We start from the raw sequence: 16,093 nt of genomic DNA, 5'->3' as shown, positions 1-16,093 counted from the left end.
TGAAACTGTTACAAACAAAATGAAAGCATGGATCCATCCTGCCGTGTCCAAACAAAGTGCTGTAATGTTGCGAGGGATCATTTCTTGGCACACTTTGGGCCTGTTAGTACCAACTGAGAATCATTGCTGACCTTCTGTATCTATGTACGACCACAGCGTACCCATCTCCTTACGTCTGCTCCAGCAGGAGAAAATGCACCATCTCACAAAGCCGAATCATCTCAAACTGGTTTCTTTAACATGACAGTGAGTTCACTATACTCTAATGACTTCAACAGTCAATAGATCACAATCAAATAGAGCACCTTCCAGTCAGTGTGATGAGAGATTCACATCATAGATGTGCATCTGATAAAGCTGCAGAAGCTGTGTGATGCTATCATGTCATAATAGACCAAAAATCTCAGAGGAATGTTTGGAGCACTTTGCTGAAACTTTGCCATCAATAAAAAATTAAGGAATTCCTGAGGGCTCAAGGGGGCCCAATGTGGTACTAGCAAGGTGTAACTGATAAAATGGCAGCTGAGTATATAGTACTGTTGTTACGGATTCAAATATTGAGGAAGAGTACAAAACAATGATAGTCCAGAAGGGCTGGGTCAACACAATGATTTTATTTGAACACACGCACGGGGAGATAATGACTGCACACAATCAGCATGGATCTCCGCCCAAAATACACTTCAGATTGCTTTTATATCATCAGGGTATTATAACGCCCCCTCTTGCGTTTACAAGCACATAATTTGCATCTTAAGACCATTATTTGCCTCTTTTACAGACAATGATCAATTTTAAGAGATGAATGCAGACACAGAAGTTCCCCTTTCTGGCATCTTCTTCCAAATAAGGCGATGGTCTCAGGCCTTTGAGGTCCCCATGGACTGGTCCTCTCCTTCTGTCACCTGTTGTCAAGTAAACTCTAGTGCAACATGTTGCTGAATACATTCAGGCCTCTGCTCAGGCCTGTTTCTAGGTTACATGTGATATATATGTGTTTTGTAAGCATGTATGCGATCTTTCTTCAGCTCTAAGCCGCTTATCCAATAGATTGTCCGGACCTCTCGCCGAACGAAGCTTTTGACCTTTAATTACTTGGGCGAGCTTCAACTCTTTTATAAGCACAGAACTGCAATGTGTGTATAAAGATATAAAAATATAAAAATGGTTATACCTGCATCTGTAATAAAGGTTAATATGGTGTCGGTATGTTTAAATGTCTCAATGCCGTCTTAAAGCTATATGTGATATTGTTAATGCAATGTTAATGCTGTAGATTATATTGTGGCAGTAAAATGATTTCTTTAATTCCACACTGTGTACAGGTTTTAGGCAGGTGAGAAAAAATGCTGTAAACAAAGAGCGCTTTCAAAATGGCAGTATTAATTGTTTATTTTCATCAATCAACACAATGCAGTGAATGAACAAAAGAGAAATCTAAATCAAATCAGTATTTGGTGTGACCAGCATCCATTCTTCTAGGTACACTTGCACACAGTTTTTGAAGAAACTTGGCCGGTGGTTGTTCTAAACATCTTGGAGAACTAACCACAGATCTTCTGTGGATGTAGGCTTCCTCACATCCTTCTGTCTCTTCGTGTAATCCCAGACACACTCGATGATGTTGAGATCACTTCCAGTACTTCCTGTTCTTCTTTACGCTGAAGATAGTTCTTAATGACTTTGGCTGTATGATTGGGGTTGTCGTCCTGCTGCAGAATACATTTGGGGCCAGTAAACAATCATTTATATTTCTGAAAGTGTTCTTTGTTTCCAGCATTTTTTCCCCACACCTGCCTAAAACTTTTGCACAGTGCTGTAGGTACAAACTTGGTGTATATACAAAAAGACAGTTCAGTGTGATGTGTACACCATATTCACTTGTGTCTCCTCTCTCAAAGACTTAATAGTAAGGGAATTACACTATTCATGGCATGTCCAATCTACCCTACAACACCTTTCTTGCACTGGGAAGGAAAGTGCAGACACTGCTATAATTACACATTAAACATTGTTTCCCTCTTAGGCAGAAAGAAGTTAGCCTGTGAAACAAGGTTATCTTAAGACAAGTGTGCTTGGGATCATGAGGTATTTCAGTAACATTTCCAAACGCACTAGTACACAAAAATTTGAAAAAGCAATCATATACGTCAATTTTGTGGTGCTCGTACTACATCTAGTGGCAGGTTGACTACATTGCAGCTGAAGATGAGCTTGGAGGTTTTAAGGTGTAGTGAAGCGGGAGTTTAACTCTTCCCACAACTTCAGTTAAATTACACAACTTTTATTGGTTGAAAAGGGATACAGACAGAATTTGAAATTCTAAAAACAAAAAAAAAAGATAAATTAGGCACCGAACAAGAGTGTTTCATGCAGATTTAGGAAATGAAAACACCCTTTAGAGAATTTTTGGTAATTCCAGGGAATGGGGAATAACAGACTGGCTCCTCTTACCAAAAACTGTAAATATCACAAACATTTTACCGATAAATATCTTCAAGGAAGTAAAAGTTAGACTGAAATAAATATTATGCTTAATAGCATACAAAAGGTTACATGTGATAACCTGAGAACAGTCACCTGAGAAAACATCAGAATTGTGGAGAAGACCGCAATATCCCCAATTAGGGAACGTTTAACAGCCATTTAAATAAAATACAGAAAAAACACATTTCCCTTGTATTCAACATTGCACCTTACAAGGAAATCTGGAAATACTGGAACTTACTGCACAATACACAAAATGTGCTTAAAATTGACAAGTTAATGTCCACAAAATGTTCTGAATTCCACCTTTTCTTCATCCATACTTTTTTCAGTATATGTCAGTTATTATTTCTGACCCCAATGTAGTACTATTCTATTAAAAAAATAAACAAAACCAAAAAAAAATCAACACTAAGATGACTGTGGACTTTTCTTTTTTGTTTATTAAAATAAAAAAATATATAGTATTTACACTGTTGTTTAAAAATCTAGGGAAAAAAACATTAAAAATTGGCTACAGAAGGAATGTACAGAAGGGGATTTTAAAGTGCAGCAATGACAGTATTTTTTTAAATGACTCATAGTCCACAAATGACCATTGTAGCAAGTGTGCCAGGTTCTTCCCGCAGCGGTTGGTGTAACAACAAAGTACACATATACATAGTATACAAATACAAACATACATATCTATAATTCCTCCAACTTCTTGTTTTTCATCTTTCGTCACATGGCGTCAGGAGGTATTTCTGTCACAGTTTTCCAGTATTCAACAACCTGACCGCACACCGCTGATAAAGTCTCTGTTTTTTTGCTTTTACATAGTGAAGTCAGTCATTCTCACTTTAGTGACGCACTTTGCTTCACCAGTAAAAGACCAAGATATGATACTTCCTCAAACGCTTAAAAGTCACAAGTGTCGAGTGTGAAATGTTAATAGCATGCAGTTCCTGGTGATAGTCACTCACTCTTGGCGAGGACCGGTGAGGTTATTCCTATTTTGCATGGAACCAGTTGATCACAGTGTGTAATTGACACTGAGGAGACAATATCTGTCGCTCTAGATCCTTGAACGTTGATTTAATGTTGTCCTTCACTGGTTCACCCCTCAAGCAGCTTCTTTTTCTCCATTTTTTTCACAAAGTGATATTTCCACCCTGGATTAAATAAAACACAGAAGGAAAGAATTAGGCAGAAGGAAAGAATAAGGAAAGAACAGTAAAGTGAAAGCACATATGACTATCTGTTCTAATTTACAAGCAGAAATCAAAAGTACAATTTTGATTTCTATGTAAAGTGACACAGTATCAAAAGTATCAAAGTATTAGGACTACACTATTATGGACAATTAAACACTTACTTACGCCTCATTTGTATTTACTCTCTCTAGCCTCATACTGCCTCCTGAAAAACAACACAGAGCCTGCCATGAGTTTCTGCACATTTTGCATTATTCATTCTCTTATTTTCATGTCCCTGCAGTTTTACACGTGTGTGCAATCTCTGTGCTTACCTGTCTGTCTTCTCCAGCACAAAACACCTGCAATCATGACCACCACCACCACCAGTATAAAAATGGCTGTTACAATTACTATATCAGTGCTGTCTTGTATCTGATGAGCACCTATCAATGAGAACAAATGCATATCAGAATCAAGATTATTACAAAGAACCCCACATGACAAATAATATGAAATAACGAAAAAAGGAGTCATTATATTTAATTACCCTGAAGAACTAACACAAAAAAGTGAACTGAACTAAAAATAAGGTATGTCTGTCTTTATTTTTCCAAGCTGACAAACTTAAAAGTCAAGTTAAACTATTTAGATTTCATGGAAATTAACTACTGAATGTTTTAACTTAAACATTTTCCTTAAATCTGAATTAAATTGAATTCATTTCACAGAACTAACATCAGTACAAACCCCACCACACTGTTCATTAAGCCACTCTATTCTACTGTAATTCCTCTGCTTTAGTTACTGACATTTAAACTGTATGATTCTTAATTCTGGAAAACTTTTATAGCACACTCTTAGCATATGCAGAAAAGACTCGTTAATCTTTCTTTTCAGTTCATTTTTATTTCAAACATATACATTCACCAACATTTCATAAAATCTTTCCATGCAGTTGTTTGAAAAGGAGTAGGCAGAAGTATATACTTATTTAGCCCTGCCCCCTCAGGTTTACATCCTCATCATCTAAATGTGAACAACAAAAACGTATACAATGCCTTCAACTTAGCAGAAGGATTGATATCTTCACAAAGTGAAACTTGTATTTGCCCACATTGGGCACTGCAGTAATACTACACTACTACTGCTGTCAGTGCTGATATTGTGATGGTTATCAACCCAGCAACCCCACTGTATTCACAGTGTCACAGCTTCACTATTTTAACATGAAGGTAAATTAAAAACCACCAAGCAACTGATCAGGAAAGAAAAGGGAACAATCATTATCATTTAATATGTCAAAACATGACGTATAGTAATGCTGCAAAGCTCTAAAAAACCTGGAACTTCCCCCACGCACCCACTCTGTTGTTGTATCAATAAACATTACATAGTAGGCTCAAACAAAATTTACATTTCCGTAATACCTCAGTTTAAGAATAAATGCAGCACGTAATTTTATCACGTCAGTCTCAGCAGTAATTTGAGTTTGATTCTGCAGGGAATGCTTTGCTATTCAGTCACTTTCATTCGTCTTGCTGAAAAATGTAATCTAGTAGCCTCACATAAGTTTTAAAAATCTCAAAAATCACCAAAATTCAACCTAAACTGTTCTGTGTAAGCCACACAAATGCTGACAGAATAAGAGGATGTTGCTATGAAATAAAACAATAAAGGGGATATATGCCAAGAGATTTCCACTGGCTTTCAAACTTCCCAAAACTTGTCCAGTAGCTAATAGTGGGAACTACTTTGATAAAGAAATAATTGTCTTTTCTGAGATGAATAGGCTACTCACAGACTGAGATCTCATCTGAAGTGACGTCACCCACGGAGCAGCTGAACTTTATCTCCCCGTTCGAGCAGTTATAACTCACAGTGGTGGCAATGTTATACAGCAATGTACTTGAATTTGGGGATTGGACCGACTTCACATGTTCCCATGTCTGCCTGATGGTATCATTAGTGCTGGTAACTATAGCCTGAATTATCATGCGGGATTTTGGGTATCCATTATTTGATGTACATGTTGTCTGGCAATTTTGACTCTGGGTTTCCTTGTCGCAGACTGGAGGACTGAATACAGGTCTGCTGTACTTTGCTAGAAGAAAGACAGGGAAAGTGATATCAGCCTGGTGTTTCCAACATGTACAAAGGGACCGGCATATATATCTATATGAATATAAACAAAGAAAACAGCTTTTGTTATTAAAGCTAATTATTAATATGCACATACTTTACACTATTGTAACACTTCATCTTAAGGGTCTATTCACACTGATAGTCATATAAAAATGAACTTCATAAGATGAATTGAACACATAAATACCTGTAACACTGAGGGTTATTGAGATGTCAATAGGCTGCTCGTTTCTGTACCGAATGTGACATGTGTATTCCCCACTGTGTGAGACCTTTAGGTTATCCATGAACACAGATGAAGTGTTGCGATCAAGCTTTGTGTTGTTCCACGTTGTTCGTAGTTCTTTATATCCATAATAGCCATTAACAAAGTCACTGCCTCTTTGGAGGTAAAGAAAGTCAATGTGCTTTTCTTCAACAGGGCACTGAAAAGTCACATTTCCACCGACCTCCCCTGGGAGAAATTTAGCACTTCCTGTAAAAAATAAATAAAAAAGGAACAGGGGTGAAGTTTTAGGGCATATATCTTTTATTAAAGAAAATATCTAAAGGGAGAAATGAATGCAAACAGTTTCTATTTTAGGGCAGACATGTGTTTCCATGCGGTTTTGTTTAAGCTCTTGCAGAGTTCCGCTGCATGACGCGGTAGGCAAATTTCAGTTCTTCATAAGCTCTTTTCTCTTTCCTTTTGGTGCAAAATACACGAAGAGAACTATTTCGTTTTTCCTGTTTTGAAGTGTGAGTGTTTTTGACTGATTATCTACCAACTCGTAAGAAAACATCTCTGGCTTTAGCTTGCAGATATTCAGATTTTTCTGCTAATCGCATTTTCCTGCAGTTCTGGGCTGGACTGGTAGCTGGAAACTTAACTGGGGGAATTAAAGGGACTAAGACAGGAAAGTTATTATATTCTGAAGGAAGACATAGAGAATAGTTTGGAAAACTGGGTTACTTGCTTTCTTGGTAAGAGTTAGATGAGATGAAATAGTCAACACTCGTGTTTGCACACTAAACTTGAAGCTAAAACCAAAAACCCATTAGCTTAGCTTGTGTTAGCATAGGGTGCTGCTGTAATGGCTCGTTCAGTTATGTGGATGGCAGCTTCCTATTCATTACAAAGATGTGCGAATAGCATTGATCTACATATTCACCTTTTACAAAGAAAGGAAATCTCCTAAAAAGTTTAACTTCTTCATAAGACCACTCCATCAAACTAAGAAAAAATTAAAGTTATGTAAATCTGAGTTGGGTGAACACACTTTTTGCTTTCTTTCCTTAGCTAGTGATGTGCAGCCAAGCATAATACTGTCATATCACACATTCTTAGTCATGTAATAAACAACTGGTTTCTGTGTTTAACCACAATGAACGAGTGCTGCTGCTGAACTGCTCACCTGTGACAGTGAAGGGCCATGTCAACGTCAGAACTAGAGACAGCAGCAGACCGAGGGAAAACCTTTGAGTTCTAGGAACACAGAAAAAGACAAATTTACATAGTTGTCTAAGTAATGGTAAATCATTAAAGTGACATGCAGAGATAAAGAATCACACACACTTTTTTTTTGCCCCAGTGCCTAAAGATAGCTGAGATAGCTGACGGTAAAAACAACCAGGAAATAACTGAGACAGCTCAGTGAACAACATCTGTGACCAAGCAATGATCGAAAAACACAGATAATGAACTTGGGCCAGATTTGCTCTCTTCTGTCACCAACTTCTTAAAGCTAAAATGATCACTTCTCTTTTCAGTTCAAGTAACAGCACAAGTGCACACATGAGATCAGTGGGAAGGCTACAACCTCATGTCTGGATCCATAAGCTTTCACATTAACCTTACGTTGATGTCAATAACTAGCTAATATAAATAATTAATAACATAATATTTAAGTAACAGGAGGTATATAGGAGGAAACTGCTTTTAAAATTAGAACACCAGAAAATTACATTCCAAAATTAAAGCATGTTTGTAGTTACTTCCTGGTAATCTTTTTGGGCCTTACTTACTGTAAGTCTTACAAGTCCAGTCACAACAGTGGCACATGGATATGTATCATAGCAACAGTTAATAACAGGAACATGTGACTAGGTGTTAAAATATCAAAAGTGCCCTAACCACATACAAGTAACAATCTAAATGCTGATGAGGGACTCTGAGGTCATGTTGTTTACAGAAACGACTATAAGCAACACGCTGTCTTGTGCTGAAATCATGATGGGAAAGAATAGAAAATGGGAGCATTACTTACAGAAAGTGATACCGGCTCCAGGTGGATGCCTGTTAGAAAGACAAACCGGTTAATCACTGTGATGAAATGGATCATCTTTTGTTCTGATTCCTAACAATGTAGTGTGAGATGCAATCAAGTGGTACATTTACACCTGAACACTCAAAAATAACTTGAGCAGTGATTTCTCACCATTTGTCATTTGTCAGGAGAATGATTGTTTTGTCTTAAAATAAAAATGCTACACAAGGGCTATATCAAACACCCAGCCCCGAAACCCACCCAATCCTACCTTTTCAATGAACTAGAATCTTATTTGAAACATCTGACTGGCTCTTTACAGTCATGTTTTAGGGGAAAACAGGCTGTCTCATCCTGAAAGAACACACCCAAATGGTTTTCAGTATACAAGAAGCAAAAGGAAAGTCCCAGTCAGTATAAGAGAGGGCTTGTTCTAAAAGGGTGTATTCCTGTACCTGCTAGGAGAAAACAACAGTTTTCTTTTACTATGTGTTTGGTATCATAGAAACCAAATGCTAACCACATAAGCACATAGATTATTACATATCCTCCCCTGTGTTCTATAAATTTGGAAAATAAAAAATGAAATATAATATATAAATAGATCAGTTTCCTCCAACAAGAAGCACAGACTTTATCTGTTTTTGATAAACTAGTTTCACTTGAAATTGTTTCTAAAACTATTCATGAGGAAGTGATCTTTTTTTTATGTGACTTTGCTGGCAGTGACAAAAAATCTCAGGAAATTCCCACTTGGAAAATCAAATCGGGATTGTTTCAGTTGTAGGATATGGTGTAATAGGATAAAGCAAAAAAAAAAAAAAAAAATCACATATGCTTATCTACATTGTCAGTAAGTATCTGAAGTGAAGGCGTTTTAAAGAGGCTGACCAGTGGAAACACCCCTACCCTTCATGAGTGGCCATTTAGCAGCAGTGACTGTCATAAGTTGAAACAAAAACAGAGGGAAATCCCAAAGGTCAAGTAACTGCATGGTGTAGTTAGTTTCAGGAATACTGATACAAAATGAACCGTGGAAGTGATACTAATGCAGATGGATTTCTTTTTTTATCAAGGACTCAGATTAAAAAGTGACAATTTTATCCAACTCTGATGTGGCCATTGGGGGAGGGTGGTTACATTTCCCTAATGAGACATCTGAGAGTAAGCTGTGAATAGCATTTTGTTTGTTTTATGTTACATAAATAATTTACAGATCTTTGAGGTTAAAATAACAGAGCACATCTCCAAACTCTAATGCTATTCACACAATGCAAATTACAGTACTTACAAGTATATTTAAAAATAGCATTTCTGATTCTGTTTTGCAAATCAATCTGTGAATGTATTTTTTTTTTTGCAACTTCTGCTTTATCACTACACTCCTGTGCAAACTGAACAGCATTAATCAGCAAGGCTTTGCAGTACATGGGAATTCCCCTGACGTAATGATTTGAGAGAACACTGCCCAGTCTCCTGAGCTATTCTCACACACACATGCCCACCTCTAAATTCCTTTTGTCTTACAAATTAAAAACCTCACACCTGGTTCACACAATCAGCTGAATTCACCCAAATGGTTTCATGAATCATCTTCTTCTTTTCAGATTTTTTAATCTGAATGATACTAAACAATAAGCCAGACTGTAAAGAATTTTGGCTCTGTTTGTCTTCTAATGCTGACACTTGCCGCACTCGACCTTTGTTTTTCTCAGTGATAGACAAAACACAAAAGTTACTTTCTCTTTCCTTTCTCATTCTCATAACTATTTGTGTTCAACTCACAATTATGTCATGCATGGTGGACACACTGTTTCATACTAAAGTCGTTTTCCTAGAAATGTTGTACAGTCACACAGACATTCAGTCATGCTGAAAAAATATCTACATATAACAATTTCGATATATGTATATACATATGAATGTCTATCTGTTTATCTATGCTAAACCCCCAGGATTTTTTTCTCTGCTTTCTCTTTGAGAGCACATCTATACTAGACGTTACCATTACCGTCACAGTTTATACTACAGAGCTTAAACACATTTCCTCAGAAGCATTCATCCCTCTATCCATTTTCTTCCGGTTATCCGGGGATCCGCATTCATTTAGCTATAAAACCCTTCTCGGTTCTTTGCTAGCTTTGCAATAGGCATGCTCTCTGTGCAGCTGGTTACAAAGAGTTGTATTAGCAGTATATTTTTTTCTGTCCTGGATGCAGTTTCCACTTTACCAAGCCATTTTTGTTCTCTGAGACCTCCCTCTTTCCCCAGCCACTTCCTCCAGCTTATCCAAGGCAACACCGGGGCGTTCCCAGGCCAGCCGAAAGTTTCTCCAGCGTGTCCTGGGTCTACCCTTGAGCCCCTCTCGGACGGCTGAACTCCTCACCATATCTCTAAGGGAGAGGCCATCCTCCTTTCGAAGAAAGCCTATTTCTGCCGTTGTATCCGTGATCTGAGTATTAGTTTCAGTTGAACACTTAAAGTTTTAACTTGTATAAGGATTCAGCTGAAGCTACAACCGACCTGTTAATTTGTTCACTGCTCCTGAGGCAAGCTAGAATAAAGCAATGTAAACAGCGAGGTCCTGACACACATGCCTGCACACTCCGCTTCTCTGTCACTTTCACATAGCCTCGATTTGTTTACACGGTAGCTTACATTCTTGAGTGACTCACATTATTATTATTTTTTGTATCTCATAACAGCATGAATGATGATGGCAGCCCTAATCAATTCAAACACTGTTTGAGTATGTGACATTATCAAACTTAAAATGAAACAAACACTTACCATCATGCTGTCGTGCTCTCTCTGTTAAAATGAATCTGCAGACTCGTTCAAGCAGTCTACTATGCTAAGGGGGAGGAGGAGGAGGAGGAGCCACATTAGTTCCTCTTTCTTAGCTGAGCTGCTTCATGTGCTAGTAACAAGTTGTTACTAGCATAAAGGCTAAAGGCATGAACACTGACTGTTTTGAAAATGTAGTTAACGATAACTAGAAAATCTAAATCAAATCTTTGCCTTTCACGTGGCAAAATCAACAAGCCTTATAAAGAACTACACAGCTGTGAAGATTTTGATTGTGTGTATGTGTCTGTGTGTGGGTGTCTGTGCGTGCCTACTTTTTTATGTGGTGATACAATCAGCCTACACTTCCCTGTCCGAATCAACTTCTGGCTCAACTAAACATGTGACAGAAATTCTTCGGAAGAAATCCCAAATAGTTGTCGTGGTAACAGACTATATAAATGATAAAAAAAGAAACTTAAGAGCAAAGTTAACCTTAGTTTATTGGGCCTTTTAAGGTAATGTTCTAGCATTGACTTTTTTTGCTCCACTACATGCCAGAAACATCAAAGTGCTTCAGTCAAATTTCACCAAATGTTGTGGGGAAAGGATATTTTCTTTCAGGTTGTACGGTAACACAGACATAAGCAAGCACCCCAGTTTTATGGTTGTAACACAATAAAAATTCACATTTTTAAAAAAGGCTTTAGATGAAACACCATGCAATGTTCATTTCGATTTTTCTATGAATCTTTGCTAACATGTGTAACTTCAGACTACAGTGAATGCTTCATTGTGCCACCTATGTACTTGATTGTTTGCTAAAACTGGAGGGAAGTCTTGGTTAACGCACACAAACACAAAGACTTTGTGGCTTTCTGTGTGGCCCTGGTATGGATTTTTCTCTGTGGCTTTTGACGTTTTATTACAGTCAGTGACCTGTGAGTGTACAGCACACGCCCACCTCTGATTTTTCATAACATCTCTTTAAATGACCACAAAGTGTTTCACATTGACATTATGTTCTTTGAATTCCTGTCAACTTTTCTAGAACTTCTTTTGTTTTTCTTGTTAAATAATTACAATGTGTCTGATGACACAATTATTAGTTGATTATTCCTCCATATATGACATTTCCAGGTGGACAAATCTCTAATTTCTAGTGTATTAGAAAGGTTATTGTTTAATTTAACATTTAAATGATAAAGATTTACACACAAAGCATTTCCCTTCCTGTGACCTTTAGCTCAATATAAATGTTGTTCATACGAAAGTATTTGGGATGTTTCTTGTAAAAGTTCTGTTTTCCTTTGCATTGACCTTTTCAAAACATGTTGGTTAGAGTGGCCTCGGTTAAAAGGGGGAGTGTCTAGCTGCGAGGAATAGGGGGAATACCTGAGATGGGCGAGCAATTTCTCACGAGGCCATGAGGTCACTGACACACCCACTTAGAGAAAAAAATTCTCCACAGCACCTGGAAAATCTACTCGGATTTAATAATGAAACAATGTGGAGAAGATTTATCAAATAATCTGGGAATTTTTTTAAGTATCCAGGGAGAATTTAACAAACCGCTGCATTATTTGTAAATGACTCATCCTTATGTTTTTCATTTAACATTTACATGACAAAGCTTTAATGAAAAGGAATATTATTTAATACACATAAAATAGTTAACTGTGGAACAAAAGCTACTTACGTGAAGCTATAAAGTATAAAGCTGATGAAGTTGTTTCCCCTTTTAAAAAGTTGATATCAAGCATGAGCTTCTAAGGGAAAACAAAACAATGAAAATGTTTCTTACAACTTTCATATTTCACATCAAGATCTTCTACATACTACCTTGAAACTTTGTCTTACTTGCTTGGTGAAAAAGAAACATGCTGGCAATGAGCACTATGTGGGAGACAATAAACAAATCAGCTCTGTGTGTGAAACTCCCCTCACACAAAGCAAAGGCTGAATATCTCTGTTAAAATAATTTTACAGGAGTCCCTGCATAAAGCTGCATGTTTATGGCAACAGTATAAGCCATTTAAATGTGCTTATACTCCCTAAAAAATGATGACCACGATTTACATATGTCTACCAATCCAAGTCAAGACAATCAGATCATCTAATTCCATCTCATCCTATCTCTACACCAACCTTGTCCTCCTTCACTAAATCCATGAATCTTTTATGTGGCATTCTTTTTTTCCTTCTCCTGCCTGGCAGCTCAATATTCAGCATCCTTTATCCAATATATCAACTTTCCCTCCTCTGCACCTGTCCAAACCATCTCAGCCTTGCCTCTCTAACCAGACCGCTCAGCCCGAGCTGTCCCTCTGATATACTCATTTCTAATCTTGTACATTCTGTTCATTCACAATGAAAATGAAAAACAATTTCAATTCTGCCACCTTCAGCTCTGCCTCTTGTCTTTTTGTAAATGCCACCTCTCCAAACCAAACATCACAGCAGGTCCCACTGCCCTCTTGTAAACCTTCCCTTTCACTCTTGCTGCTATCCTTCTGTAACAAATCACCCCTGACACTCGTCTCCACCCACACATTGCCTGCACTCTCTTAATACCCCACGTATTTAACCTCATCTACTTTTGCTACTTCGATCCACCTGTCTCCCTCTCATTCACATACATGTAATCAGCCTTGCTTCTACTGACTTTCATTTCTCTTCTCTCCAGTGCATGCCTCCACCTCTCCAGGTTCTCTTCCACCTGCTCCCTATTCTCACTACGTATAACAATGTCATCTGCAAACATCATAGTTCACAGAGACTCGTGCTTGATCTCATGTGACCTCATACACTACCAATCAAATGTTTGGACACACCTTCTCATTTAATGTTTTTTTCTTTATTTTTACTACTTTCTACATTGTAGATGCATACTGAAGATATCAGATAATGAAGATAATATATGAAGCAAGATATATGGGATTATGCAGCAAAGAAAAAAAATTGATAATTCTAAAAATGTCTTATATTTTAGATTCTTGACAGTAATCACCCTTTGCTTTGTTCACAGCACTGCAAACCCTTGCCATTCTCTCAATGAGCTTCATGATGTAGTCATCTAAAATGGTTTTCACTTCACAGATGTGCCTTGTCAGGGGTCATTTGTGGAATTTCTTGCCTTCTTAATGGGGTTGGGACCATCATTTGTGTTGTGGAGAAATGATCTACTGATCTAATCTTTGTGCAACACAGAAAAGATGAACAGATGATCTCTACATGCATGGTTCCCACCATGAAGCATGGAGGAGCAGGTGTGATGGTGTGGGGGTGCTTTGCTGGTAACACTGTTGGGGATTTATTCAAAATTGAAGGAACACTGAACCAGCATGGCTACCACAGCATCCTGCAGTGACATGCCATCCCATCCGCTTTGTGTTTAGTTTGACCATCATTTATTTTTCAACAGGACAATGACCCCAAACACAGCAGGCTGTGTAAGGGCTACTTAACCAAGAAGGAGAGTGATGGAGTGCTGCGCCAGATAGTCTGGCCACCACAGTCACCTGACCTAAACCTGATCGAGATGGTTTGGGATGAGATGGACCACAGAGTGAAGGCAAAAGGGCCAACAAGTGCTCAGCATCTCTGGGAACTCCCTCAAAACTGTTGGAAAACCATTTCAGGTGACTACCTCATGAAGCTCATCGAGAGAATGCCAAGAGTATGCAAAGCTGTAATCAAAGCAAAGGGTGGCGGTTTTGAAAAATCTAAAACATAAAACATGTTTTGAGTTATTTCACATTTTTTTATTTACTACAAAATTCAGTATGCATTCATTCATAGTTTTGATGCCTTTAGTGAGAATCTATAATGTAAATAGCCATGAAAATAAAGAAAAAACATTAAATTAGAAGGCGTGTCCAAACTTTTGACTGGTAGTGTATGTCAACCTGTCGATCATTACTACAAACAAGAAGGAGCTCAGAGGTGTCCTTGATGTAGTCCCATCCCCACTTTAAACCAATGTGTCACTTATATCGTGACACTCACCACTATCTCTCTGTCCTCATATATGTCCTGTACCACACTCACATATTTCTTTGTCATTCTTGACATCTCATATAGTACCACAGTTCCTCTCTTGCCACCCTGATTCATCAGTCCCACTTTAGGGTCTCTGCACTTGCTGTAATAGTAACTGAGTGATTGAAGACTGAACACAAAGTTGACTTGAACTCGTATAACGGAAAAGACTGCTTTAGACAGTGATTTGAGAAATGTGTGACCGCAGATTTGATTATCAGTGTTTCAGTGTTACTAGCTTATCAGGTTTAAAGATAAGTTGCAAATTTTGTAACATATTTACTTTCATTTATAGCAATATCTTCATTCATGATGTAAATGCGCAACGCGATATGAGCACAGTGTGTGCCAAATGAATCAACACAGTCGGTGAAAGAAACGAAACTACTTACAGAAGGGAATCCCTATTTTTGAAGTGGTTTTTGCCATGTTTACAAGTATGAGTTCCTTATCCAAGACCGAAAATGGTCAGTCTGGGATGAGTAGTTTATGTCTGGCAGGGAACCCTTGTCTTAAAGAAGAAGCTAGCCACATTAGATATAACAATACTGATTCAGTTAACACAGCTGACTGTTCTTAAATTAAATTGTGTGGAAATGAAAGTGCACGCAGCAAACTTGGAGGGGGAAACAGCAGCATACACCTAACGTCTACACCCAATGTCCCACTTTCTTCAGCTAAATAAGATTAATAAACGTGAGATTAATAAGGTTTCTTACCTCTGCAGGTCACACTGGCTCACAGTAGCTACTTGACCATTTCCTAATGCTAATATAAAACCTACACCTTTTCTACTGTGACGACGTCCGCTATAACAAGAGCTTTGAAATTTCCAGCTAACTCCCGGACTACACTGCTTTGTTGTCTGTGAAGCCGCCTATACGTCGCGGTTTAGCTCAGTTCGCTGCACGGATTGATAAGACTGCGAGTGTTTTACAAACTGTATCGTGATCTTTTAGTTTGAAAATCTCCGTCTGCTTGCGTAGCTTCCGGAATGTCGCCTTTGAAACAGTAGCCGAATCGCTAGCATACACTACTCGACTATTAAAGTAACAAGGCAATAAATACTATTGCATTCTCACATTTCTATGTGGTAAAACAAAGCAAAACAAACATCATATTTAATGTCGCCGCATACGTAAATGCCGCATAAAAACTACGTAGGAATAGCTGCGTCACGTGATACAAAAGATCGTCGTTGTTACCTGGCAA

The 16,093-nt window shown here is 37.9% G+C and overlaps 1 protein-coding gene across 5 annotated transcripts; it reads right to left on the bottom strand.

Moving 5' to 3' along the window:
- Positions 1-1,366: 1,366 nt before the first annotated feature.
- LOC116323037 lies at positions 1,367-15,989 on the bottom strand. Of its 5 annotated transcripts, none has more exons than XM_031743305.2 (10): positions 15,601-15,989; positions 12,540-12,609; positions 10,844-10,907; positions 8,054-8,082; positions 7,202-7,272; positions 5,995-6,282; positions 5,464-5,766; positions 3,998-4,108; positions 3,845-3,888; positions 1,367-3,641 (listed from the first exon to the last, which is right to left on the bottom strand). In XM_031743305.2, exons 3-9 carry the CDS (start codon positions 10,847-10,849, stop codon positions 3,845-3,847), a joined length of 852 nt encoding a protein of 283 aa, XP_031599165.1. In that variant the 5' UTR covers positions 10,850-10,907; positions 12,540-12,609; positions 15,601-15,989; the 3' UTR covers positions 1,367-3,641. The 5 variants fall into 5 exon arrangements, with proteins under 5 accessions (XP_031599165.1, XP_031599163.1, XP_039478838.1 ...); XM_031743303.2 differs by having other exon boundaries at positions 3,849-3,888; positions 15,601-15,988; XM_039622904.1 differs by lacking the exon at positions 12,540-12,609 and having other exon boundaries at positions 3,849-3,888.
- Positions 15,990-16,093: the final 104 nt, after the last annotated feature.

This window comes from Oreochromis aureus, linkage group 14 (assembly GCF_013358895.1).
Source record: "Oreochromis aureus strain Israel breed Guangdong linkage group 14, ZZ_aureus, whole genome shotgun sequence".
Classification (NCBI taxonomy): domain Eukaryota; kingdom Metazoa; phylum Chordata; class Actinopteri; order Cichliformes; family Cichlidae; genus Oreochromis; species Oreochromis aureus.
The sequence above is the reverse complement of the archived record's forward strand: the minus strand, read 5'-3'. Positions and strand labels throughout refer to the sequence as shown.

Excerpts from the sequence above, each read along its gene's own strand:
- LOC116323037 (XM_039622904.1), bottom strand. Across the intron at positions 7,273-8,053 it reads TGGAGCCGGTATCACTTTCT|AACTCAAAGGTTTTCCCTCG; the intron begins GTAAGTAATGCT and ends CTGTGTTCCTAG. Across the intron at positions 5,767-5,994 it reads AATAACCCTCAGTGTTACAG|CAAAGTACAGCAGACCTGTA; the intron begins GTATTTATGTGT and ends TCTTTCTTCTAG.